Below are 27,315 nucleotides of genomic sequence, written 5' to 3'. Positions count from 1 at the left end.
AGCAATTTGTGAGCCAGAAAAGAAAGGAGCTGAGAAAAGCTTGGCACAAATCCTGGATAGAGAAGAATGGCCAAGAAGCGCAGTAAAGCTCACAAAGATTTTGTAATGGTGAGCAACGCATCATAAATGGGCCATAATGACTTGTAGTGCTTGGACAAGAGAGCATAAGATTGTAGCTTTCACCCCTCACAAACATGTTCTTGCATAAAACTCCAAAGGGCCACAATAAAAATAAAACAAAAAAATCAATAAATGTGAACTTATATATGTGTCAAAAAAAATTTTTAATGGAAACAAGTAAATAATTTATTAAATTCGTATAATTAAATTAGTCTCATAAATGACTATTTGCGAGATATAATTAAATAGGCCATAATCAATCAGCAGGTGAGGGTCAGACTTGGGTAGTAAATATGATTTGTCAGTAGAGGCCTCATTCTGCAGGTTAACCAATCAAATGTTCAGGTCTACATAGTGAAATACACTGATATTTACATTTGTATATACAGTAACTTCAGAAATATTCATTATTCTGACAGAATTCTATTTATTTATTTTTTTTAAATACATTTGTTTCTGTTAGGAAAAGGGATCAGGTTTGTCTTTATGGAATAAAGGACTTAGAACTGCCTTGTTGCTGAATTGTGGTACACAAATAAACTCAAGTTTACTCTCAGAGGATAATAAATACGGATGCAATAATTATCAGCATTAACACCAGTGTCATTTTTTAACACAATGGTATCAGTCATATAAGTAAAACCTATAGAACACCGTTATTGGCTGATATTAATAGCAGTGTTTATTTTTATCTTGGAGTTTCGGGGGTTGCTCATGTGGTATTTGTGTAGTGATAGTGATGTAGACCAGGACTGGGTTGTGTTTAGCTGGCGTAGAAAAGCAAGGTCACCACTATCATTTTTTACAGTGTTGAAAGGTTATTAGACATTCAATATCAGGCCAAATTTTCATATCTGTGCATATCTAATGATGAAACCATATAAACACAGGTATCAATTTTGACAAAAGAAATTTAACATATTTTTTAAAAATGTAATTGCTTATAGGTTTCATAATAGTCAATAAAAGAAAATGTATTGGCACTGCAGCAATCTAACCCCTCTGATAACTGCTGGGGTATTTTGACAACGTCTTTGAGATTGTAAGGTGTCCTTGCCATCACCCTAATCTTAAGCTCCTCTCAGAGGTTTTCTATTAGTCTTATGTCGGCCACTCCAAAACGTACACATTAGTTTCATTTTGACAAAAAACTTGTTAAAATTAAATGGCTACTTTCTCCCTAAATCTGCCTGCTGTATGAATAATTTTGGACTAAACTGTATGATATTGATATTTATTGTTTTTACTTTTCTTAAACAGAGATGCGTTTTTGTTTTATTGTTTATGTATTTAGTCCATTGTCATGTCATGATGATTATTTTCAGTTTAATCTGAACACCAAGAGAAATAACTATTTATGATTTTTCTTTTTTTGGGGGGGGGACTTCTGTACCGGATGAACAACCTTTCTGACAGACTGGAATAACAGGAGTGGCACACTCTGGGTCCATGTCTCCAGGCCTGATATATGCCTATAATTCAACATCAACCCTGGTCCTGAAGGCACAATGCCCTCCAAGTTAAACATGCAGGGAAATGCGCCTTGAGGAGCAGGGTTGGAGAAAAATTACAATTTGCAACATGCAATTTACTTTTTCATATCAATACACTTATGAATGCTTCTTCTGCTGGTGTTATTGCAAAATTAAGTTTAGCTTTTTGGCCTCCAGTACCAACTTTGCAGTTTGTTGACATACTGGTTACTATTTATGTGTGAAACAAACCCTTCTGCTTTAAGGGTACCACTAAAATTAGTGCAAGTTCAACAGAAACCGCCTGATGTTATCACGTTTACATCACCATGTCAACTCATTGCAAGCTGAGGGCTTGATTTTCTGATGTATTGCAGCCTCTATAATGTATAGAATTTCATTTAAACTTTAGCACAAACAAAAAACACTGGTAAAATAAAATTTCCTGCCGACTTGTAGAGTTTACTAACAATGGGTAAAGTTTGCACCCTGCTGTGTAACAATGCATAAATTAAAGCATTTGACTTCACTCTTGTGGGAGCGGTATAAATACTGGCGCACTGCCTGCGAATAACCTGTGGCCTCCCATCAAATCTCAGTTTGTCATGGCACCTTTAACCCGAGATGTTCATTTCTTACCTTGAGCGATTGCTTTGGACTCGAAAATCTGAAGCTCCTGCAGTAAACACGTCCTCTCATTCGGGTGTAGGCGATAAATAAACTCTTTGGCCCTTTTGGGAGAGTTGAGTGTCTCCCTGGGCTCGTTTCTCCCATGTGTTCCCATCCAGCAGCACGGCGAGTGTCGCGTTGTCCCCGGGAGTCTCAGCGCCACAACCGCTGCTGCTGGAGACTGCCTCAGTCCCGACGGTAACTTCTGTACAGTCGGCCAGAGAGCTTTCCGCAGGCATACCTTAAGCATTGTCCCGGTATACATAACCAAGTCAGATTATAACATGTAAAACCTAATTTATATGAGGGTTCTTCGAACGGCGAGGTACGAAGACGACTCTCCGCTCCACCAACGACTGGCGCTGGGGCTCAAAGTTGCGTGTTGGTCGGTCCTACTAGCCTCATTCGACGTCAACTAAAGAATGAATTGACGACTTTTAAAATCTGTAAATCCCGAGCAACACGTTAAGAAAACGGACATAGTCTGTTTTCGCGCTGTCCGTCGCCCAAACCTCATGATCTCCTAAAAAATGGGTGGTCGGGAGTTTAACACATGAAGTTCAAGACGCAACCGAACTGGAACTACAGGAGAGTCAAGTCAAGAGGAAAACCGGAAGCTGTTGATTCAGAGTTTAGAAGTAAAGCTTAGTGTTTCCGGTCATAATTTTCATAATAAATTTAAACATTATTTCGAAGGATTTTATCCTACTTATATTGTATTTTTACATAGCCAGATCATTGAATGTATAGCTATTTTATTCATTTTATGAAAATCGAAGAACTAATTATTTGTTTCTGTGACTTAAGAATTGCGTCCAAAATGTAACAATCTGCAAAGAGTTAATGTTTTGAACGTTCAAATCAAGTCCATTAAGGTAATACTGAAACGTTAGCACTATGGTGGAACAGCACCCTATAGTGGCTAATTGAATCAACATCTTTATACATTACATTTTACAGTGGGTTAGTATTTCATAATGGAATGTTAAAAAACAAATTGGGAAAACCACAGTAAAATTTTGCAATAAAGACAGTGCTCAAAATGCAATATCAAAGACAATTTTATTTACATAAGTCTTTTTAAAACAAAAGGCAAAATTAACAGCTTTTACCTTTCAAAAAGCTTTAAGATTAAACTAAATCAAAATCCTTCACAGCTCGAGCATATTAAAAAGCACAGCTTTCCAATCATATTCCCTAACATTTGATCAGGTTCCTTGGAGGTCATCCTCAACTACCAGTATGTATGTTATGATCATGAGCTTGCAGATAAACCCTCACAGAATTCAAAATTATTAAATCGTTACAATACTCAGATTTATGTTTGAAAATATTTTTTAAATCAAGAAATTCAATGTTAAGATTTCTAGGTACTGAGGTTGACTATATTCTAGTTTCAAGGCAAAAGAAATAGACATTTCAGTCAATTTGCCTTAGTCATGTACCAGGCATTAGCATTTTTGAACAGTAAGAAGTGTTGCTCAAAATTGCAATGTATATCATAGTGTATATGATAATTTATTTGCAAAAATTTGAAAACCGTGGTAGTTTTCAATAAAATGAAATGGCTCAACTACCAGTTGAGCCATTTCAGCGAGTGCCTTCACACTCGAGTTCTACTCCTGCAGTAGAACTCGAGACGAGAAGCTCACCCCCTTCAGCCATATTGCACGAGGGACACATTGAAAAGTAATGCTATTAAGAAAAAAGACTGCATGTTTAATGACTGATATAACCATCTGGAAAATGACATCCATCCAGCAGAAAAATATTTCACCTGATATTTTAAAAATACTTTTTCCCTTTCAAGTAATGTGTACAGAACAGTTGGCAATTTTACCATCATGTTTTTTAAATTGCAACCGATTTTCTTTTCCATAGAAYCAGTAGGCTTACTATAAGTAAGTCGTTCTGCACCCGAAACARGCATTTAACCTAATTGTATAACTTGTGCAGAAAAATGTAAATATTAATAGAAACAAATCACCTGAAACCTTTAATATTACAGAGAACATGTGCACAGGTTTCATCATATGTACGACAACGTACACATTAAGTGAGGTCACAGAAGAGACCAGTAGTAAGCAATAAGAGGTATATCAGGGACTACAGTAGCAAGTTAATCTTTAATCAGACGAACCTCGGTTTTTCCACCAGCGAGTGCCTTCACACTGGCCTATTTCACAAGGATTTCGCTTAAAGGACAAAAATACTGAGTTCACAACAAACCTGAGCCAATCAAAATCTACAAATTGTTGAATGATGGGAGATCAGAGCTGGTTTGAGATGAGTTTCTGCAGCTTTCACACAAACTAACCACAAGAAACTCATCAAATCAATTACTTATGATTGAAAACTGATTATTTTAGAAAAACTAAAACAGCAGGTTTGTCAAAGGACTAAGGTGACAAATGAGAGAATGGAAAAAAGGAGAATGAATCCAAAACTAAACAGATCGGAGAATTGAAAAATAAAAAAAGTCGCAGTGTTTAAATTATCCAGCATTTTTTTTATAAATTACAAGGGAACATGACTATTTTAAGTCACTGTCTAAGCACATTAAATGTCGGCACATAACTCAGAGGCATCCTGATAACACCGCTTCCCTGTAGCTCTTCAAAGACGAACCTTAATAAAAACTGATTTTTGTATAGGCAATGAGAACTTGAATTTTTTTTATGAATTTCTGATGACTTTTCAATGGAAATTAAAAAAATAAAATAAAAGAGCAACATGAGTTTTTGGTCTACATCTTGCCCACACATCCACTCGACACATACACACACACACAGAGACTGAGAGCAGCTTTTACTCTTTCCACAAGCCCTTATAGAGTAAAACTCAAAAGAAACTAAGGAGAAACAGAGAGACTGAGATCCCTGACAATTTTCCGAGAACAATTTAAGTGTTCTTTTTAACTTAAATATAATAAAGATATATGTATATTATTTTCTATAGATTCTCGTCAGTCTTCTGTAGAGTCTGTGTCGTCATTGATATACTCTTCTTCTATCGGTGTGCTGCCATTCTGAGTCCCCCACTCGTCTTCGTCGTACTCTATGCTGTCGTTGTCCTCCACCAAATCGTCGAGCTCCGCTGGTCCTCCAGCGGCGTGAGCCCCGGCTGCCGCTCCGTTTGGCAGGAGCTCGGCTACCGGCTGTCCGTGCGGGTCTTCTCCTTGATCCGGCGGGCCTGCTGCAACGGCGTCCTGCGGCGCTGCGTAGCCCCCGTTGTTGTTAGAGAAAGCAGCTCTATCTCGGCCATCGTCCTCGACGTAAACTCTCTGGTGGCACATGGGGCATGTGTCCTGGATGTAAAGCCACTTCCTCAGGCACAGCGTGTGGAAGTGATGGTGACATGGCGTGAGGCGCGCCGAGCTGGCAAACTCCTGGTAACAGATGGCACACACGTCCTCAATGTCCCTAAGCTGGTCGCCTCGGACCTCCGGCAGGGAATTGATCTTCTTCACGGCGGTGCGTCGGTTGATGAAGGTCTTCCAACCGTTCTTGGCCTGAAGGTAGATGTTAAAGTAGGCGTGCAGACACATCATGCAGGCACGGATCTTGCTGCCCGACTCAAACATCATGGTGTAGGCGCCGTTTCCAAACATGATGACACCAAACAGGAACTCGATGATGTTGCCGGTGGAACGCACGTAGTAAACATAGTCATCCAGCTTCTCCCAAAGGACGTTGGAGAATCCGTCAACCATGAAAAGACCGTAGACCRTTAATGACACCACAACCTGAGGCAAACAGAGATAAGAACGTGAATTAATTAAACCGTTTTAAAACAGCAACATAACTAATGCTAAAAGATTAAACCTTTTGGCACTCACCTTGAGACAGAGCTCAACACAGAAGGCTGTGACCGCGAAGAGCCAGGTGTTGAGAGCGTAGTGATGCCAGAGGGCGAAGCTGAGCACTATGGGGAGTATGAAGAGGGCCACGGACACCAGAAGAACGGGGAAGTGGCGGCGAACGGAAGAGACGTGGGATGCGCTGAGGGACATCAGGACGGGGTCGGTCATGCCGTGAATAAAGTGCAGGATGGCCGTCAGTAGAAGGCACATGTTTCGGCTCAAGCGGACCTTGGTGGAAAAGTGACGCAGACGTTTTGTCACCAACACATCGTTTCAGACAAAAACTCAAGTGCCACTATCTTCCTCATGACTCTTTCTCCCATTTCAACACAGCCTAAAAGTTTTTCTCTTACGGTGGAAAAGAAAAGTTTGAAGGCCACTTGTAATGTCTGCAGTTTTAAGTGTTGTGACCTTCATTCAATAACATCAATGCTTTAAGTTTTTAAACCTTCAGACACCCGGGTGAGAGAAAAACTTCCTTCTGTTTTCTTGGACTGGTTTTGCTGCTCAATAGGACCAGCTGAAAACATAATTATGGGTGGAATACATGTTTTTTTAATCCTGATAAAATGTGAAAACGTTCTACAGGTATGAAAACTTTTACAAAGCACTGCAAGTAAGACGGCAATTGATAAGATATTAAAATGCATGAGACATGGAGATGTTCGAGTGGAGCTGTCGAGTTGTTGAAATAATTGGCATTTACTCAAATGGTTTAGAAAGGAAAGGGGGCGGACATCCAGCAAAGGTTAAGTCAACCACCGAGTTGTTGAGTTCAAAAAGAAGAGCTTCTCTAAAAGACTGTTTGTCCTTTTACATCTACTCCACCCCGCACCCTTTGTCCCATATTTTAATTAAACTGATGTATATGAGTGTGTTTGCAATGTAAACCCTTTAATTTCATCTTGAGATTGAACTTTTGATCTGTGATTACTCATAGGAATGTTAGGAGACAGAAATCTTCATCCACACATCCCAAAAAGGGCTATAAAAATATAAGAAGAAACCTAACAGATAAAATTGAAAGCAAAACTTAGAATAAATATCCAGTTTTAGCAAAAATACACGACTCTTGAATCCTGTGTGACATACCAAACGTTCCTCTGGATCCAGGCTGCTGAGGCCAGTCTGTAGAGCCAGAATAAAGAATAGAACAGGAGCCACGAAGCCTAAGCGCTTATCCTCTTCCTCAGTCGAACCTGGACATTTCAAAGAAGATAAAGTTCAAATCCAAGAACCATTTTACAAAGTTTTTCACACGTGCTTCTACAACACAAACAAAGCTAATACCTATGAAAGCTAGGATGCTAAGGCCGAGGTAGTGTGCCATGGAGGAAATGACAGCGCTCATGCCCAACACAGTCAGAGTGGAATCGCATCCAGAGATGATCAGGTTGCTCGTCAGATCCCAGAAGACGTCCCAGCTGAACAGGTAACCCTAAAAACATCCACAAAAAAAAAAATGGTAATGAGACAATTCACCAAAACCTGCACTGCAGATTTTGAAATAAAAAAAATTGAGAATTAAGAATTTAAAACACCTGCACTGCTTAGGAAACTATTATTATTTTTGTTTTTTACTAAAATATTTCAAGTACTAAGGATGGCATGTGGCAAATTATCAAGAAACAAACTGCTACTTACTTGTGGATCAGAGCTCCCCTCTGTAGCTCCACCTGCTGCATCCCCACTCTCCTTCCTCACCGCTCGCACAACATAGACCAGTATGAGTGCCTGGGCGGTGACGCGGCTCAGCCAGAACATTCGCAGAACATCGGGAAACCGGATTCTTTTCCAAGTGTCTTCCAGCAGCAGCTGAAGTCCGTAAATCCTGTACATGTGCCGCACCAGCAAGTAGACGTACCGACACGAGTAGTAGAACCACTTCAGCCTCATGGCTAGGCATACAGCTGTGTTTAGAGCGAGCGCCAGGCCCGAGACAACCGCTGTCATGTGCCTGACATCCGCGGGAAGCTCTATCATCATCCCCCACAGAGGGATCATGATGTCCAAAACAACCAGAGCCGCAAACACCGACTGGAGATTGAGCAGGAACACGTATCCAATGCCAAACATCAGCTGGACAGCGGCCATGCCGAGCCAGAGCGTCGTCCCATTTCTGGGCAGCAGTCTGAAACCCAATGCTGCTTTGCAGTATGCACTGTAGAAGTCTATGTGCGAGGTGGCGTAGTAGTTTATGAGGACTGCTGCCAAGCCAAGGAGGACAGCAAGGAAGAGAGTGTAGAACTTGAACAAGGCTTTCTGGGAGAGCAGCAGCACCACAGTGGAGATGAGGACACCTGAGACAAACAGCATACCACACACACCGTAAGCAATGACGATGAAAATGTTTATTGCACAAACTATAAATTTTTCAGGAAAAATAGAAGATTGCAGATTGTCTGCTCTCTGTTGCTATTGTAGATTTATGTCCAGGTAAATAAAGGTAAATAAAGTTAAATAATAAACATGATTATTGTTCTTAGGCATTATCCTCTCCGTCAGTCTGAGCTTGAGAAATTTTACAAAGGAAAAGGAGGTACATTTGTCTCTCTCAAAGTGCCTAGCTGGTACCCCCAAATCGTACTTCTAAAAGGTGGAATGTCCATCATTAACCTCCCAGACCACCATTAAGCACTACTTTCTATTCTTCTGTTACAATAAAAGCTCATTAAAATACAATGAGGTTTGTGGTAATGTGACCTAAAAAAGGTGTGATCTTTTCTAACGTGTTTTTCACCCCTTACAACCAAATTAAAACGCACCAAAAAATGCTTTGGCCACTTTATGCCAATTGTAAATTAAAAATGTTGTTTTGAGATTAAACTTCACTCTTAACCATCACCAAGAAGTTTGTACCATAGCCCTGAACCGTTCAAAGGTCTCTTACGCGGTAACATTATGTAATCTGCCCGTTAAATCCATAGAAAAGATTTAGCTATAAAAAAAAAATACATATCAAAAGCCACACTAAAAATGTGTCATTCAAAACAACGCACCAAATGTTGTACTGGCGGTAGCCTTAACTGTGTAACCTAACAATCCATAAACCACATTTTAAGAAAGTTCCAGCTTCATTTGTGAAGGCAGAGGTTTTGGACAGGCACAATGTCAAGCTGCCAGAATACCCACAACAGCTACTAAGAAGGGCGAGACAAATATTGACACTGCACCTGTGGCTATACTCTTTGCGTTAGCAGTAACCGAGAAAGTCAGAGAGCWGTTAACGACAGAGCCGAATRAATAATAAAGTATACAATCTAGTTAAGCAGTTAATCAAACAGATCTGATCTGAATGCGTGCTCCTGCTGGCAGTTAAGTCGGCTCTAATCGGTCTGACAGGTGGTAGACAAGATAGCGCAGCTTCAGTTAGCTAGCTTAGCTGTCAGCGCTAGCTGTTGCTTGTTGACATTTACTGGAGGCTCTTGATCTCTACCCTCTAAAAAAAATACTTACCCATAACTCTGACCAACACTTTTCCTGTTGCCCCAGCCCATCCCGATCCCTGGTCGTAGTAAGAGTTAAAAATGACGTCGATAGTAAAAATACATGGAACTCTTAGAGCCACATCTAGCAACGCTAAGGCCTGCTGGCCTAACCGGGCTTGAGTGGACGCCATACGGCTTCGGAGGTGGCGTTTCAGTCCTGGTCAACTCCGAGAATCCATGTAATATTAAGCTGTGTAAAAGTCCCTCAGACAGGCGCCCCTCTCCTTTCCGGTCTCGTTTCGCTTTACATTTATTCGGGAGCTCGCAACCTGCTGCGGCTCGCCATGTTAGCCCAGCTCAACCTCCTGTTGCTTCTTCTGTTTCTGTTAAACGTTAAGCTCCTGTTTACTTTCAGATGTCAGCCGTTTAGATGTCAGGGTGTTCCATCAGGTCCTGCGCTGCGTAGTCCCAGAATCAACTGCGAAGTTGTCAAAGAAACCGCAATTTCCTTCAGTCTTACTATGAGAAGGAACACTGAAGTTGCTGGCTTATTCAGGCATAACGCTACGTAATATCAGCGTCTGTGGGTGTGGCAGCTGACGTAACATATTTCCCCAAACTATTCCGTCACCCACAGTTTAAAATTATCACATTATACAAAATAAGTTTAAAAAGCGTACACATTTTAGATGTTCTTGAAGACGAACAGCCAACATTTCTGATAAATTATTTTTTTCAAAGAAATGTAGTTGCTATATATATATATATATTTTTAGATATGGTATGTATGCTCACATTTGAAGTCACATTTAAAGCTAACACTTGAAATAAGATTGAAAAATTTTATTTGGACTTAATTTGAACAGCAAGACACGGGCGCCTATAGAAAGCTTTGTAAAAGGTCCACCAACAAACTGTATGTGGTAGACCAGGCAGCAGAATTTAAAGTTTGATTAAGAATGCTGCTATACTAAACATGAAATTCCCCTCTGTTAAGGCAAACGTTTTTGTTATTATTTGAGAATGGTATGATAAAACAGATGCACTGTTGAAAACAAAAAGAGCATAGAAATAAATAAATGTTGCCCCTATCTGCTGTACAGCAATATGCAGAAAGGAACCAGTTTTTAGTTGGTGCCACAGGAATACTAAGACATAGCAAAAGATTTCACTTTGGAGAATGGCAATGTTTAACCCATACATTTATTCAGGCACAAAATATGCATGCATTTATGCACATCTCTATGTGTATTTATCATCAGCTAGAGCTGAAAAACACTTTAATGGTGTTGCTGTATATTGTGTTGGCTAACTCCACTGGATCCTCTTCTCTTGCAGCTGCCATCACCTCTAAAACTTGTCTGAAAAAAACAAACATTTAAAGACTTGATAAGTATAGAGCTCATTCAATGAATTTTACAAACAAGGTAACTTTTGTTACTCATCCATAGAGATACTCACATGATATGACAGGGCTCATTTCGGTCTTTCAGGCAGTGGCCTGCTTCCCATTTCTTCTTTGTGGGAAATGTTGTTTTAACATATTTGGAGCCAGCGTGAGTGTTCTTCACACCACACCATGGAGCATCTGAAAGGAAAACAAAGTTACAATCCAGATGCAATACTACTAATATGCAGGTTTAATATCCAAGATTCCAGTCMTAGTGTGCATTTTCTCTGTGTGAAAATATTTCATTTATGTATTTTATGAAAATGAAAAAGCAAAGTAACTTGTACTTCTGTACACAACACATCTTTCAAATTTTGGAAACTCAGCAGGGTGGTCATGTTGGACATGATGGCAACATATAAGATATCCAGGATTCAGTCATCTTCTGACAAGACGAAAACAACTATATATATACAACTGTTTACTCACCAGTTTCAATCATGAGTCGCTCAGTGGGAATAGCCTTCATGGCTTCCATATTAGCCTCTGTTTTCAAAGAGCTGAGAAAATGTAATATTGTTAATTAAAGAACTGAACCTGATAAGCAGCAGCCTTGTTTGTACTATGCTCCTACAAGACTAAGCCAACATACCAGATTTTTTACATATATTATTTACAGAAAAAATATCTATTTTTACAAATTTGGAAACTGGTTAAAATGCCCAATAATTTAAAACAACTTAAYTTGCTCTCTTTACTTATATTAAATATTATATTATCTGTTTAAATATAAGGATCCAYCTAAATTAAATCTTAGAGTTTAATTCACAAAGTCAAGTTTTTAACTTTTGCAGTCACACCAAGCATCCTGTTAGAAAATCTTCTCACCATCCATTTATTCCAATATAAAGATCCAKGTCAATGATTGCTGCAGCATCCTCTGCTGTCCCATCAAATGAGTGGACCTGAAGGAGAACATTTGAAACATCTGATTCTACATAGCTTATGTACCCGTCAGATTTTCTAGTTTTACAGAAATGTTTTGGAAAGAAACTTTTCACAAAAAATGTGCCTTTTACACATTTCTTTTGAAGGCTTTGACATAAAAGTGTGATTCCACAGCACAATAAAATTCAAAACAAAAAGTGTATTAATGATGAYTGCTTCCAAATACAAAATTTAAAAAATTACACCGAAAAGTGGATTATATTAAACAGCAATCAAAACTTTTCTCACCACTCCTCCMACACATCTGTCTCGATTTCTCTTCATGATATCTAACAAAACAAAAAATCAATATATAAAAAATAGAGAGAGTTATTGACAGCATTAAAATCAATACTTGGCATGAAGCGCTTAACTACTCCATAAAACTACCAATGAATTCCTGATGGGAGTTTCTGCAGTGGAGGAACATYGGCAACTTGGTCTCTTCTGCCAAGTCAAACTGCTTCTCAAAGTATCTGGAAACAGAACCTTAAGTAAATGAATGCAACAAATGACAGTGCACAAAGAACCCGTATGATTGATTTATTTATGGAAACTGGACTAAATATTCATGTATTTAAATATCTATTTGCAACTAGCGCTGACTTGCTGGTTATATGTTTACATCAAGCAAATGACAAACAACCTAGGTAGAATCTGAAGTTTAAAAGATGCACACTTTTCTTTTGTAAATATTGRGCAGAATATTTCTTCAGAATAAAATGCAACTAATTCTGAAGAATCTGTATATTTTTCTCAAGTTACTATAACAGATGTGGCTGAATTAAGTCCCAGTTATAGATATGAAACTAGATGACAAGTGAGTGTTTTGTCCAGACACTAAAATTGTTAAATTAATACCAATGTATCTTGCAATGATAACATAAAAAAACCTACTTAAGTTGAGTCTCTTTTGGGCAAAATTCCAATCTGTCAAAATCTGAAACGAGAAAAAATAAATAAAATAAATCACCACTTCCCTGGATCTGAAAGTAACAGCAAAACAATTGGAATAACAGAAAACGTCTCAGGGGAAGAAACATGTTAGATGAGTTATCATTTAGACTSACCWAGCCCACAYTCTCCAATGGCCACCACTTTTCCTCTGTGAGCTGTTGCCAGCTCCTTCAGCCCAGAGAAATACTGTGATTCTCCATTCTGCTCAAACTCACTGCAGCGAGTGGGATGGCAACCAACTGTGCAGTAAAATTCACCTGCAATAAAAGGGGAGCTAAAATTGGTCTGGTTCTATTCTGGAGGAATGAGGGCTATGGACAGATGTGATGGATTTTTCTGTATGTATGAACARGGYTCTGTTTTCTAACATTATACCAAAAAYGTTCTGCTCTTTTGCTGTTACCTCGSGTCTCAGCCAGTTTGACAGCTTCCTTGCTGTCTTCAAGGTTCCCCCCTGTGATCATAAACTGAAACACAGGAACAGGTTCACAAGCCCAAAAGGACATAATGCATGAGACCAAAAATGTCTGCTATTATGTAGCGCCAATTGCACTCATTTCCTCCTCCATGAGACTTGTCAATATGTAACATACCTTTTCAACACCAATTCCAAGAGCTCTGCCGATGATATGATCAAAGTCATCTGTCAGAAAAATTGGCAAAGTTTAAGCTGATCTAGACACYTCACATGTTAAATTAGGGCTGCACCAAACCAGGAAAACATATGTGACAGCGGTGGTGAATGTCATGATGTCAACATGACTTACTGTAAACACACAAAAACTTGAATAAAAAGYGTTGATGTTAATGAGCATTGGGTTCCCTGTAAACATAGATGCCACACTGTAAGTAGTCTTGATGAAGAACACATAAACAAAACCTGTCAAACAACATGAAATAGACTAAAGGACTTACATAAATTAGCCAAAAACAACTTGAYAGTAGAATTATAGTTTTGGAGTGACCTAGTCAAAGTCTGAGTTGAGATGCTGTGAGGTGGTCCAACTTATTTTCCTACTCATCGATGGTCTGCATGTGTATCTAACTAAGACAGTGGAGAATGGCTCACCGTCATGTTTTTGCTTCCCCCTGTAGAGTCCTCTGAACATGGGATCAGTCAGGTTCACACCAATATCTAGACATGAAAAGGGTGGAAATTAGTCATTATTTAACATTCAGAGTTGTGATAAGGTTCATTCTCGTGAGATATATTCGGCTCATCAACGTGTTTTTGCGGTGTGGTAATCTAAAAATCAAGGGAATTTTGMGTGAACTCAAAGTTGTGTGGACACTAGAAATGCAAAAGGRCAGTAGATGGATTTTCTCTGATGCACTGTCATATGCAACGATTGCTTAATTTAAAGCATCATCGCTTTATCAAGAGTAACATAAATAGTTGGTTGGATTAACTTAGTGTAGGCACTGAATGTTTAAAATTTAGTGTTCGTATTATTAAACTCAATCACAGAAGCTTCAGCTCTACGTACAGCAAAAGAGGTAAACTGCGTTAAACCAACACTAAACCTGGCTGGTTTAGTGTTGGTTTAAGATYGACTCAAGGAAGCACAATGAGTCGATCACTTTTATCTACGTTTTTTTTTATTTACCAAAAACATAAATGTCTCACCAATGAATTTACACTGTGCCATGGTTGTAATAGTTCTGTAAAGAGCTACACACGCAGCCCTCACCATTCCCATAATGTCGCTTTACCGTAATAACGAACGCAGAAATAAACTACATTTCTGAAGCACCTGGCTAGCAAGTTCTAGTATCTTATTCAAATGACACAGACTAATTTAAAATGCACACATACGGATACACTCTTCCAACACCTTAGATTAAAGGATGATTACGTATATAAGACATATGTGTGCGCAATGTTTTGGCATTTACGGTAATGACGTCGAAAGGCCGCAAAATCCCAGAATCCAACGCGCTGCTCTGTGGGAAGGTGACAGCGGACGGCGAAAATGGCGTCTGCTTATCTTACTCACCAGCAGAAAGTGATGAGACTTTACAAGAAGTCTTTAAGGCACCTCGAATCATGGTGTGTATTTAGGTAAGAGCAGCGTTTTTTTCATTTATCTGGTTAACAAAATGATGTGGTTCAAGTGTTTTGGTGAGGGCAGTTGTTCTTGCTTCTTGCTAAGCTAACAGTGAAGCTAGATTAGCTATTGCTGTTAGCGCCCCAGGTCATTCATTGACATGTCATCCAAGACATTGTGTTGTTTTAATTGCTGCCACATATACAGGAATATCACCCAGTATTTGCAGCTTCRTCGCTGGGTTGTTTTAAGCTCTATTTTAAAGGACTTTTAAGGAACTCACTTTATGTTCGCTAGCATCCATTAGCGTCTACTGTTATTATTTATGCAGAAGCCAGATCTCAAGCTCTGAATGATTAAACGTTGTTCTAACCCCGCCGTAGGTTTATATAGGTTTCAATTTTGCATCTATTTTCAATAATTTTCAACTTTGCATCTATTTTTTTCTGTAAAACGTCTTTATTTTCAGGTATGAGGTGAAATGATTAGATGCATGTTTTTTTGTTTGTATTTGGTTGGTACTTGGCAAATCAGTGTTATAATTTCATTTAAAAAGCACAAACGCAGTAGTTGGTTATCACAAGACATATCAGATTTGTTTTATATTTATACTAAGTCATGATAWTATAGTTTTACTTTGAAGTTTTTATAGGCCAGCCAAACTGTATCTTTACTTTCTTGTTGTAACTGTCATCCAGGTCCTTTATGTTTGCAAGTCATACTCGATATTATTTGTGTAAAGTGTAAACATTTAAGCTTTGCATGATGTTTTTCTRTCACAGAGACAAATACCGCTTCTATGCCTGCATTCTGCGGGCTCGCTTTGACGAGAACAAGAATGAGAAAGACATGGTGAAGGCCACTATGATGCTAAAGGCAGGCGAGGAGGAGTTCTGGACCAACCAGCATCCCCAGCCTTACATCTTCCCTGACTCTCCTGGAGGAACCTCCTATGAAAGATATGAGTGCTACAAGGTCAGATGGGACCAAACCAGGAGTAGTGTGAATAATGCTGTTTCGTTGTCGCTTGAGTTTTCTTTTTTTTGTCTCTCTCTTTTTTTTGTTTTTTTTTTTGGACATGGTAGAAACGTTTAGAACGTTTTTTTATTTACCCGACTCTTCAGTATGATACTGATTCTTTGCAATAAGTCTTTGCAATAAGTCCACAGAACCCTGCTTCCAACMAATGGAGACCATCTTTTTATAGGTTTACCCTGTGTTTCTGTAGCTAACTATTGACATGCCGTGATTATGCAGCTGAATTGTAGATGGTTCGTAGAAGTGTCTTGGTTTATTTTAAATACTATTATTGCAGGTAAAATATACCTTTACAGGGTAGGCAGTCCAAATTTGATGTATTGRTGAATGATTTAAGATGAAGTTTGTGTTTGTAGGTCCCAGAATGGGTGCTGGACCACTGGCACCCCTCAGAGAAGGCCATGTACCCTGACTACTTCTCCAARAGGGAGCAGTGGAAGAAGCTCAGAACGCAGAGCTGGGACAGAGAGGTAAGCAGGGCTTACATTCCTTTTTCACTTATATTAGTCATTTTTAGGAAGTATATCTTGACATAAAAAGTTTAATAAAAACCAGTGCAGTCCTAATCTATTTATGATGTGTATTTGAGTCTGAAAATTGTGTGTTTTCCCTTAAAATGGGACTCTTTTAATGTACATTTCATGGGTGTCTTTTATTTTGATGTAAAGTGTTTTTTCAAATGCATTTTTTTCTTCCTGTCTACATGACTTTAGCACATTGAACTAATTAGGCATTAATGCATCCACAAGATGACATCAAAGTTTAATGCTAAAAATGAAGTAACAAAACCCTAGACTTTCATAAAAAGTAGACGTGCATCTCATTTATAAGGTTGATGTAAAAATGCCACTTTTTTACATTGCTRTATCGCTTTACACACATTATGCCTGTGCATCAATTAATTTAATAGAATGAGTACATTGGTTAGGTTTCAGGTAAGCAGCTGTAATGTATTAAGATACTTTTACAGTTTAATGTAGAAAAGTATGGAAACTAATCAATTATATTAAGGTCTGTTTCTTCGAAATATTTCAACAGCTAGCAAAAAACTTGTATTTAAAATTGAATAAATGTCTCAGGAACATGCTTATTTTACTTTGTAGGATACATTTGTTTTGAGAATATTTTTGCTTTAATCTAGTTTACCAGATTAAACATTAAAACTAAATGAAACATTAATTTTAGAAACATTCTAAAGAGTAAAGGTAAACATATTTAATTGTCTCACATGACATGGAAAATAATATGGGAGAAACAAAACCGATGCCCGATAAAAGTATGAGTCAGYTTTTGCCTTCRTCTGCCTCCAGGTTGCTCAGCTGGAAACCGAAACTTCAGCTGGTGGCCCCAAGTCCGAGGTTCTGCCTCCTGCCCGCAAAGAGGGTGACCTCCCCCCTCTGTGGTGGCAGTTCGTCACCCGCCCACGGGAGCGTCCCACATAAGCACCTCACCTCTCCTGAGATTAGTCAGTCTGGCTATCTGAGGGAAAACCTGCCCAAACACACAGTGACAACACCAAGACTGACTGACCTCCTGGTACAATCTGTCTGAAGAGTCATGCCTGAAGGARTTCACCTTTACAGGCTGCACCGCTAAGTTAACAACCTGTCTGAATTCACAGTTGATGACTCTGAAAAGTTCTGTAGATGTTCCAATTAATACCTGTAATTAATAAAGAAATGTATGATCTGTTTTATGTATTTGTCTGATTATACAACTAAAGGCATGCCGTTGAGTTGGCTACAGTAAGTTCAGCGTTTGGTGCTTAAGGAAAATGAGACAAGTTGATAAATTGGAAAAAAAGAAATTTAAATATTTTAATTGAACTGTTTAAACTTAAGTTATTCAGTATGATCAGGTTGGTGTATGGCAGTTGTGTATTTCAAGCATCATGCACAGAAATTCTTGAATTTATTCAACAGAAGCCAAAATGTATCTGCTAAGCTTAAACTTTACACCCTACCTCAATAATAAAAAAAAAACTTAATGTACATTACAAATACATAACTGTTATGTGTCTGATCTGTTCATTAAGCTGCAGCCAGAAGTTGGGTAACAAAACGTATAAATTCATAATCTAAATCTTGGCAATTGTTTAAGCACTGAAAGCCACTGTAATTAAATAATTCTGGTTATTGGCATGGAAATTAAACAGGTAAGCATCTCTCCATAAAACCAACATGGGTCATTCAGAAAACCCGTCTCTACAAAATCAAACCTCTTGGTAAATCTTAAGATTATATACTTAWTTAATTTAGAACTGTAAATTTAAAGAAATTAAGTGAAAATCAAGCATGCTAAGGGATTACTTTTTTAGCAGTAACAATATATTGGCAGTGTCAGTACATTTGGCAGTTTTCTTAAAAACCAGCAATGAAAATGCCCTGTCACTATGGCGACAGACGACTGAAACTTCGCGGCCGAATCATCATGGTGACCCCCTTCAGAGAGTAGAAGTCTGAATCCTTCCAGGAAAACCAGACGATGCCATCTGGCCCCAGCAAGTTGTGAGCCCTCAAAGAGTACCGGCCACCCTAAAGGAGACAATACRTTTTATTCACATTCATGATTATTTATATACCCTGAATAGTAAAAAAAAAAATAACTTTTTTGAGAAAACCGTTATGTCTCAMCATTTTCCCACCTCTGATGGAATACATACAATTTATCTTGTGAAACTCATCTAAAAAACATGTCAGGGTAAATGTGTAAAGTTAAGYTACAATATGAATATGATGGCTGCATGAATGTGAACATTTTTAAACTAATGTTTTGYTGAAACACCTTTTGATGAAATTTAAGCATTCAGGTTTTTGCCAGGAATCTGTCAGCATACTACATCTAGACTTGGCGATATTGGTCCACTCCACCTTGTAAAAGATTTCCAATGGAGACCTTTCATCYTCAAATTTTCTGATGGATTTAGTTCTCCGACTGTTTAGTTTTCATGTGCAGTATGATTTTGCATTAAAGATAACTTTATAAGCGAAAAATTACAGGTAAATCAGGTCATACCAAATTTACATCAATTTTAGAGAAATACCCAGTTTTTGTAGYGTCACTGTCCTCCATATCCTCTCCTAAAGTTGAAAACTCTCACGAGTGTCTCATGGTACATCCATTCTTGTGAAGTGTTTTTTTGTTTTATTTTGTTTTCTTCACCTGACTGATACCTTTAAACAGTCTGGTGCTTTTAATATTTTCTGTAACATCTTTCAGAGCTATGGCATCATCTGTCTTATAGCAGAGTTAAGTGTTGGTCTGGTAGATACCTTGTAGTAAACTCCATTGAGGTTGGTGTAGAAACATTGGTGGAACCACCAGCCGGCGTGACTGATCTCGGCACAGATGTTCCCCGTGTCTGGTGTGCTGAAGCCGTGTTGGTCGTGATACCAGCCGAAGGAATCCTCCACTGTTCCACTGAAACCAGAAACATGAAGGCGATACTGGTTTTCTTCATCGTCTATCCTGTAGAAAGAGGACAAGTAGCCAACATTTTAACCCATTTAATGCTATTTATCCTCTAATGGATGACACTGAGCAAAATGCCTCAACGCATCACCAGTCCTGCAACTTTAAGGCTTTATTTATTTTTTTTGTTTACAGTCTCTGTCTGCACCTGAAAGACTGATACAGGGCGTGCCTGTGGGCGTGGCTCCAGTCCTGCATGTCAATGCGGAGGCTGTAGTGACCCTGGTTGGTCAGCAGGTGAACATGATGGTTGCCCAGCCAGTGTTCTCCTTGTGCTTCACCGAAACCATCTCGGTATTCGGCCCAGCCACGGTTGAAACTGACTGAGCCGTCACGCCTGCGCTGAAATACAGTCCAGCCTCCACCTGGTACACACATGTAAATACATGAGAACTACACACACCACACTTTAGAGATTCAGTGCAGAGCTGTGTGCAAACAGGAGGGCTGTTTATTTTTATCAACATTTTCCATCTTAAAGAAAAAACAACAACATTAGATTGTTAGATGAAAAAATGCACAGTTTTGTCTTTATAAGTTCCCTTATAGTTTATGGGTTTCTTACCATCTGTCTCCATGTCACAGTAAACAGGAAAAGTGGTGCCCGGTGACATGACAATGGTGTAAACTCCTGAACGACGTACACCATTGTGATACAGAGATGTACAGTCTGATGGACAGAAGGACAGATACTGTCCACCTGAGGGAGACAGAGACCAAGAAACACACTGTCTAAAAAAAAAACTGAGCAGCACACAATGCCTTGCAAAAGCTTCAAACTTTTCACATCTTGTCATTTAAAGAGCACAAAATTCTGACTGTTTTACTGAAGTTTTATGTGACCAACTTAAAGTAGAGTTTATATGTGAATTGGAACACAACGAATTTTCAATTTTTAAGTTCTTCTACACTCAGACACTCCACAACTCTACAAGTCTTTGTAGAAGAACAGAATTGAGAAAATTGCTTAAAGAAGCTGAAATACGTTTTCTGGTTGTAATGTGATGAAATGTGAAAAGTTAAGGTGGAGGAATATATTTGCTAAAGTAGATAAAGAGAATGATTTTTTCACTTTTTCTGAGTGACTTTAAGGGTTACAAATGTATTATAAAAACTTACATCCACTTTTTTCTAATAACTTCTGATCTGAAACTTACTCTGAGTAACAAGACACTTCCTGGTCTAGTAAAGTTTGTATATTCCAGTGCATAAATACAACTGCAATTGATTGAAAGTTTCAAGTCCAAATCATAAAATTAAAACCTTGAAATACCTTGAGCTTGCATTGGATAATTTCCAAAAACTGAATATTTGCAGCATTCAGAATTAAAATCATGGAAAAAAAGAAAAGGGTCCAACAAAATATTAAACTTGGAGTTTGTTCAATAGCTAAGTTTTTCTTACACAGTAAAGCAAGGGTTAAGTCTACTTTTGGGAAAATTGTAACAGGTAGGTCTGTATGTTATATAAAAATTTTTTTGTGAAACAATAAAGTTGCATGCAGCTCCCAACTCACCACAATGCATGTGTACCTTGTGCCAGTGTGTTTCTCATGCTGAGAGGCGGCGTGGCCTTGATCACATTGATTGTGCAGCTGCTGCTGCGGCTCATGTGCTGCACGGTGGCTGACAGGTTGCGAAGCTGCGCCTGCAGCTCATACAGCAGCGCTGCATGCACTTGGAGCAGCGTGTCGGCCTCTGCGTGGCGCAGCTCCAAGAAATGCAAGCGATGGCCCACGGTTGAGTTCAGTCTGACGCTGTCTTCACCCTGTGGGCAGAAAAACGCTGCGTGGGTCATATATAGACTCAGGTTACAACACTGCAACGCTGTTTATACACATGGATAAGCCAAAATTTAGATTTTCAAACATTTTCATTCAGCCCAAAAGTTTGGGAATGAGATCACAAAAGATCAACAAACATTAAGACAAATGAGTGTCATTAAAGAAATATCAAATTTTATATAAATTTTATTAAACAATTGCCATTAAAAGTATTTTACCCTACTCTGGAGTCAATGGAAAGATGCTTATTGCCATAACAGCCATGAAGCCAGAGGTGGCTGATAAAAATGGCTCTTTTTACTCAAAGTCTTAGATTCTCTGTGTATTCTTTTTTTCTTTCTTGTTTCTTTGAATTTTTTTCTTTTTAAAACTTTTGTTGAACACCATTGGTATAGAATGCTGTCCTTCAAACAACAAGAGAACAGTTTTGAATTTACAGTGTTATTAAAGGTTTAATGTATAAGATGTACCATATTGATAGTGCATTAAAATGTGTACGTCCTTATTTTTTCATTTTTGTCCCTTTAGTTCAAAACCTTTTTATGCAGTGTCACTGAATTGACTTTAAATGATCTCTAAATTAAAATAGAAAAGAAAACACTATTTTTATTTGTATGCAAATATTCTGAATATTGAATTTTATTCAGTAAATGGCTCTATCTCTCAGTTATTGCGACAAATTTCTCATGTATTATTTTATCGGGATCTGACATAGTAAAATGAAATTAAAAGTTGTTGAATCACAAAACAGGGCTGCACAGTGGCACAGTTGGTAGAGCTGTTTCCTTGCAGCAAGAAGGTTCTGGGTTCGATTCCCGGCCTGGGGTCTTTCTGCATGGAGTTTGCATGTTCTCCCTGTGCATGCGTGGGTTTTCTCCGGGTACTCCGGTTTCCTCCCACAGTACAAAAACATGACCGTCAGGTTAATTGGCCTCTCTAAATTCTCCGTAGGTGTGAGTGTGTGTGTGCATGGTTGTGTGTCCTGTGTGTCTCTGTGTTGCCCTGCGACAGACTGGCGACCTGTCCAGGGTGACCCCACCTCTCGCCCGGCACGTTAGCTGGAGATGGGCACCAGCACCCCTCCCGACCCCACTGAGGGACAAGGGTGTAAGAAAATTGATGGATGGATGGATGAATCACAAAACTTTACTTGCATTCTCCAGACTTGGAAACTTGACGCAGACAATTAGGAGCGTATGGACAGTACAGCCGGAAAGGATCCTCTAAGTGTCAGGCAGACTCTTAAGGATATAAGTGCCCTGACCAAAAGGTCTCCAGATAATCCTGTTAGCATTCAGGGTTAAGGAGGACTTAAAGGGTGTGAAGACAGGGAGATGAAGTTAGACAGGAAGATAAACAAAAGGACTAGATAAGCAAAGACAGCAAAAGAAAGATGCTGTGTTGTGCATATTTTTACATATTTTGACAAAAGTAACAAATATGAATTTGTTTCTACTAATCCGTACTTCCTAATTTACCTTCCTTTCCCTATGTTCACCCATATATTGGATGTTTGGATAAATAGGAGTTGAAATTCCTGTTCAGAGACAACAAGATGTAAGAACATCTTGTTGTTACATCCAAGGAAGTCCAAGGAAAATATTTTCCTTGGACTCTTGTGCATACTTCAGTTCAACTTTAGAGTGTTCATTTAAGTCGTGTTTACTGTAGATTATCCTCCTCTTGAATCATCTAACCTCACATTAGCTATCTCTGTTATCTCCTTACCTCTTGCCGTAACATTTCAGCAGAAAGAAATATTTGAAATTGTCACACCTGCAGAAGACATTCCATAGAAAAGGTTGTTTGGATTGTTTTCCCCCCAAAAACATTTTGCTAGAATATTTGCTAAATCTTTGCCAGAAAATCTAAATACTGTATAACTATTAGGACGTACACAGCAAGACTTGAGGCAGAAAAATCATCACTTTAGAGAGATACATACTGCTTTACAGCTAAAAGATTCATATAGAATAATATTAATCATAAATTTATATGATATTTATACATATGTGTAGGTGTGGTTGAATACTAACATAACCTCAACTGAGGCATAAATTTGTCATTAACTTGAAGCTTTGATGCATTTGCTTAAACTGAGGTTTTTCCAGGCTGAARTAATCATACAAAATACAACTTTAACATTTTTTAAAAAAGGAATCTGAATTTGCCATGGACTATGTGTGGTTGTCAGGAATGTTGCCTTGCAGTAAGAAGCTCCTTAGTAAGGGTTTTGTACCATCTGGGTACAAAACCCTAGATGGTACAAAACCCTCTGAAGGGTTTTGTATGAATAATATGRCTGTCATTCATATCTTTGAATAACAGTCATTCAAAAATATGACTGTTAAGTTAATTTGGCCTCTCAAAATTTGCATGAATCCAAAGTGTGTTTGTACATCATTGTATTTCCTACATGTCTCCGTGATACCCTGTGTTGGCATAACAACCTGTCTAAGATGTACTCAAAAATAACCACTGGAGATCTGGACCAGTCCCATGTCCCTGCAAAAAAATGTGTATGGAAAAAGGATGGGTGTGCTTACAGGGTCACACTGTGGAGTTTTATTATATTAGACACGTGGGCAGATGCCCAGGGAAGCATTGGAGGGGATTAGGAGGGAGAATGTGTGCATAAGCAGAAGATCTGAAGTAAAAATAAACTTTTGGTTGAAACTTGAACAGATTTTTCACACTTTTCTTCATGTGCAGTATAGAGAGTTGGCGCCCCCTGCTGGCTGCTCTGAATATKGACATTGTATGTGCTTTWGATGATTACATGGCAGGTCTTGATGCTCATGTCCAATTTTTGGGATTTTTTTTATTGTGTGTTTGTTCATTCCACTGAATGACGCAGCCACAATCAGGACTCTATGTAAAACATTTACCAGCCCAAAGCACGAAGGCACCATACAGCAGCCCACTGTTTATGGAAGTAGCCATGGATCCCTCCGTCTATGGATAAACTTTAAAGTTATCCAGCAATGGAGCCGACAATATTGTTACAAGACAAAGGAAGCTAAGAAAACCAAAAGAATAATTAATAGTAAGGGCCTTTTGTGGAACGTTGACTGCAAYTTCTGTAGAGAAGTCTTTTTGGAGATATTTGATCAATGTGAGCAGCTGTTCCTTTGGATGAACTGGATGGTGTCAATATTGGAGCAAATTGTTATTTTTTTGGTTGATCCAGTGCACAGTTTTTCACGGATAATTTTCTGAACATCCTCAGCCAAATTTATTTTCATCTAGAGGTTTAGGTTGTCTTCCAGAACCTGACAAAGAGGCAAAACATTGTAAATGTATATGAGAATATGAAAGAGTATAAAAATAGTTTCAAAAGATTTCCCTAGCTTGTATAAATTCTGTTTTAAAAACGATCTAAACTAGTGGTGAGACTGGTTTGGTCATCATATTGCATCCTTTCTCAAGACTGACAGTAGCCTCCCTTGGTCTAGTTTCATTCTGTCAACAAAGCTACTGGCTGTGATACATCTAGAAGGTTGGCGTCATGTTTGGTACCCAAAACCTTTATTTTGTTTTTGGAATCTCTTCTACTTGGAATCAGCTATGAGTACACAAAAATTGYGAGTTTCGTTAAGTTTACCTGCATCTCCAGGGCCTTGACTCGATGCCGGTGGTTCCTCACCTCCTCCTGCAGCTCAGACATTGTCTCCCTCARCTCCTCAAGCTGCTGCTTTCTGTTTTGGTTCTCTTGAAGCCAGAATGAAATCTCATCTGTGCAGCGAAACATGTCCGGGCAACGTTTTTCTGGCGTTCCCACACGAGGCAGAGTYGCCATCAGGCGACACTGTCCATTAGGCATCAGCTGGCTGCTGTACTCTCCACARTGTGTCTGGTTCAAAGTTTGGTTGGTGCCACTGTCCACACCACCTGCACTGTCGATCTGTATGACTGCTKGGGCATCAGGATTCAGGTCAGAAAAYGCTTCTAGGATCGAGGCAGAAGGGTGCCAGTCAGCATCCTCATAGGTGCCCTGGTTTATGTCMGGTACGTTCCAGTTCGACTCMATCTGCATGTCAGGTACATCTCTTGGTTTCCGGGTGTTCTTGTCCAAAATATTTTCYTTGGACTCTTGTGCATCCTTCAGTTCAACTTTAGAGTGTTCATTTAAGTCCACAAAATCAGTACAGGCATAACGGAAACACCAGCCAGAGAGTAAAAATGTCCACAGCACTGGTTCGAACTTCATATTGAAAACTTAGCGAGTTGCCCTCTCTGGCTGCTGTTGACTTTAATCCATTGTAAATCCAATTCACCAGTGTAATCAGTTCCAGGATAAACATCAGCAGACAACATTGTAGCAGCAGAATGACGTCTGGTGTGGTTCCACATTCAGAAGCTGGTAATCTTTACCTGGAGCTGATAAAATTCTCATGATATTTACTAAATCTTTTTGGACGGACTGTGGCTGAAAATTATTTTYAAAAACAGATGAAGAAAAAGATTCTACTGTCTATGCTCAGCAATGTCCTGACTGTAAGAAGTCTGTAAAAACAACAAAAAACAATCCATTGCTCTCTGTTTGCTGCCTCAGACATGACTTTGCCAATGTGTTTGTGGAATCAAGAAGTTTCAGGCCTTATTTTATGCTCTATATTGTCAWTGTTGCAAATTATGGTCACGTTTAGGTTTAATGCAATTAAAATGCAGTTTWTAGGYTAGTCAACCCTGTGATTAAAAGGTAACTTCCCAAAGACAGATCTAATTAATGCAGTTCTCTGTCAGATGCATCACTATAAATATTTAATTTCAAAGGAAAAAATCTGAAAAGGGGAAATTAGCTTTGAAAAGGACGGTCCTACCTGTGGCCATGTCTCAGTCCTGAATTCAACTCAGTWGAACAGCACCTATACAGCTACACCGTAAGACCGTGTGTGTGCATGTGTGGGTGTGTGTGGGTGTGTTCAGCACCGGGTATGACATCTTATCCTGATAATCTGATAAGAAGATTGGAAGCCGTTTCCCTTAAAGGTAATAAATTACAAGGAGGATCAGAGTAACCTGACTACAAATTAGACTAAATACATTACAGGAGATAAAGAACCAAAGAAATTCTACACATGTAGTTTGTATTCTCATAAAATAATTTTATTGCTAAATGTTATTATGTTTTGTTTTTATTTTAGTGTTGTCCTYCACATAGGCTTGCATATTTGCTAACTTTGAGTATTCAGTTTCCCATTACTGTTTTAATGTAATGGGATTTAACTGGATGCTTTGTAGGAACTTAATTTATAAATGACAACAACAACTTAATGATGTGCACAGATGTTCTTCACAATGGGAAAGACAAGAGAACATGCCWTTTARGTAAGGCAGTCATGTGTAGCTGTTCTTAAGMCAAGAAATATCTACTGGAAAAACTCCACCTCAAAAGCAAAATGTGAAAAGTTTAAAATAGCTAGAATTTCAAGCAGCTTGGAACCTCGAAAAACCAAGAGCAGGACGGGCTGCCAATGACTGTGAAGGATGCTATCTTATTTATTTATCAATTGTGTGATTGAGTGTYCATGCTGTTAAGTAGACCTGGAGGTCCTTCTAAATGTAATAGTCCCACAATTCTGTGTYGAAATTCATAATTTTATTTCCATTTGAACATACACAACGTTCACTGTAATATGTTTAATTATTGTCTCAACTTTTCCGATGTCCTTTTTTTATAACTGAAACATTTATTTGTTAGGTTATCAAACTTGCACAACAAATCCTATTTTACGCTWTTATTTTCTGTAATTTTGAGATTTAAAACATATTTTTGAACTTAATTGAACATGACTACAATTATTAAAAAGCAAATAATGAAAGCTGACGCAAATTGATGTCTGTATTCCCTCCCTGAACAWGGTGCCCCRTATATGAACTGAACTAAGTGGGGGCTCAAGGTCAAAGCTGCACTAATGGGTTTATATTTAACTGCCTGCCTCCTGAAGAAGCTTGTKTTGCTCCATTAGAGAAAGAAAAACAACCCTGCAACCTTTTAATGACTTCTGAATTGAAGTTAAGCTTTATATTTCTGTCAACTAAAGTGTCTTGTTGTGCAAAACAAAAAGTATTGGACTTTTAATGTAC

General features: G+C 38.6%; 5 protein-coding genes across 5 annotated transcripts in view; 1 reads left to right on the top strand and 4 right to left on the bottom strand.

Moving 5' to 3' along the window:
• The window catches only part of tmem65 (transmembrane protein 65), a 30,254-nt gene extending 27,377 nt beyond the window's left edge, over positions 1 to 2,877 (bottom strand). Inside the window, exon 1 of the mRNA XM_008422647.2 lies at positions 2,232 to 2,877. Within this exon, the coding sequence (XP_008420869.1) occupies positions 2,232 to 2,526 (295 nt within the window). The 5' untranslated portion in view covers positions 2,527 to 2,877. The remainder of the gene's footprint in view (positions 1 to 2,231) is intronic.
• A 427-nt stretch (positions 2,878 to 3,304) lies between these two features.
• rnf139 (ring finger protein 139) lies at positions 3,305 to 10,129 on the bottom strand. The gene is made up of 6 exons (XM_008422648.2): positions 9,580 to 10,129; positions 7,768 to 8,423; positions 7,414 to 7,561; positions 7,216 to 7,322; positions 6,100 to 6,351; positions 3,305 to 6,006 (listed from the first exon to the last, which is right to left on the bottom strand). Exons 1-6 carry the CDS (start codon positions 9,740 to 9,742, stop codon positions 5,227 to 5,229), a joined length of 2,106 nt encoding a protein of 701 aa, XP_008420870.1. The 5' UTR covers positions 9,743 to 10,129; the 3' UTR covers positions 3,305 to 5,226.
• Positions 10,130 to 10,379: 250 nt separating this feature from the next.
• On the bottom strand, positions 10,380 to 14,800 carry tatdn1 (TatD DNase domain containing 1). Its single transcript, XM_008422650.2, has 12 exons — positions 14,513 to 14,800; positions 13,955 to 14,020; positions 13,479 to 13,528; positions 13,289 to 13,352; positions 12,999 to 13,142; positions 12,826 to 12,868; positions 12,319 to 12,404; positions 12,178 to 12,218; positions 11,830 to 11,906; positions 11,431 to 11,501; positions 11,013 to 11,139; positions 10,380 to 10,912 (listed from the first exon to the last, which is right to left on the bottom strand). Exons 1-12 carry the CDS (start codon positions 14,583 to 14,585, stop codon positions 10,810 to 10,812), a joined length of 945 nt encoding a protein of 314 aa, XP_008420872.1. The 5' UTR covers positions 14,586 to 14,800; the 3' UTR covers positions 10,380 to 10,809.
• Positions 14,801 to 14,805: 5 nt separating this feature from the next.
• Positions 14,806 to 17,667, top strand: ndufb9 (NADH:ubiquinone oxidoreductase subunit B9). The gene is made up of 4 exons (XM_008422649.2): positions 14,806 to 14,947; positions 15,716 to 15,908; positions 16,328 to 16,441; positions 17,282 to 17,667. Exons 1-4 carry the CDS (start codon positions 14,859 to 14,861, stop codon positions 17,411 to 17,413), a joined length of 528 nt encoding a protein of 175 aa, XP_008420871.1. The 5' UTR covers positions 14,806 to 14,858; the 3' UTR covers positions 17,414 to 17,667.
• Positions 17,668 to 17,863: 196 nt separating this feature from the next.
• LOC103472810 (angiopoietin-related protein 7-like) lies at positions 17,864 to 26,098 on the bottom strand. Its single transcript, XM_008422651.2, has 6 exons — positions 24,830 to 26,098; positions 20,975 to 21,209; positions 20,008 to 20,142; positions 19,591 to 19,807; positions 19,244 to 19,439; positions 17,864 to 18,505 (listed from the first exon to the last, which is right to left on the bottom strand). Exons 1-6 carry the CDS (start codon positions 25,433 to 25,435, stop codon positions 18,362 to 18,364), a joined length of 1,533 nt encoding a protein of 510 aa, XP_008420873.1. The 5' UTR covers positions 25,436 to 26,098; the 3' UTR covers positions 17,864 to 18,361.
• Positions 26,099 to 27,315: the final 1,217 nt, after the last annotated feature.

The sequence above is a fragment of the Poecilia reticulata genome, linkage group LG11 (assembly GCF_000633615.1).
Source record: "Poecilia reticulata strain Guanapo linkage group LG11, Guppy_female_1.0+MT, whole genome shotgun sequence".
Classification (NCBI taxonomy): Eukaryota; Metazoa; Chordata; class Actinopteri; order Cyprinodontiformes; family Poeciliidae; genus Poecilia; species Poecilia reticulata.
The sequence above is the reverse complement of the archived record's forward strand: the minus strand, read 5'-3'. Positions and strand labels throughout refer to the sequence as shown.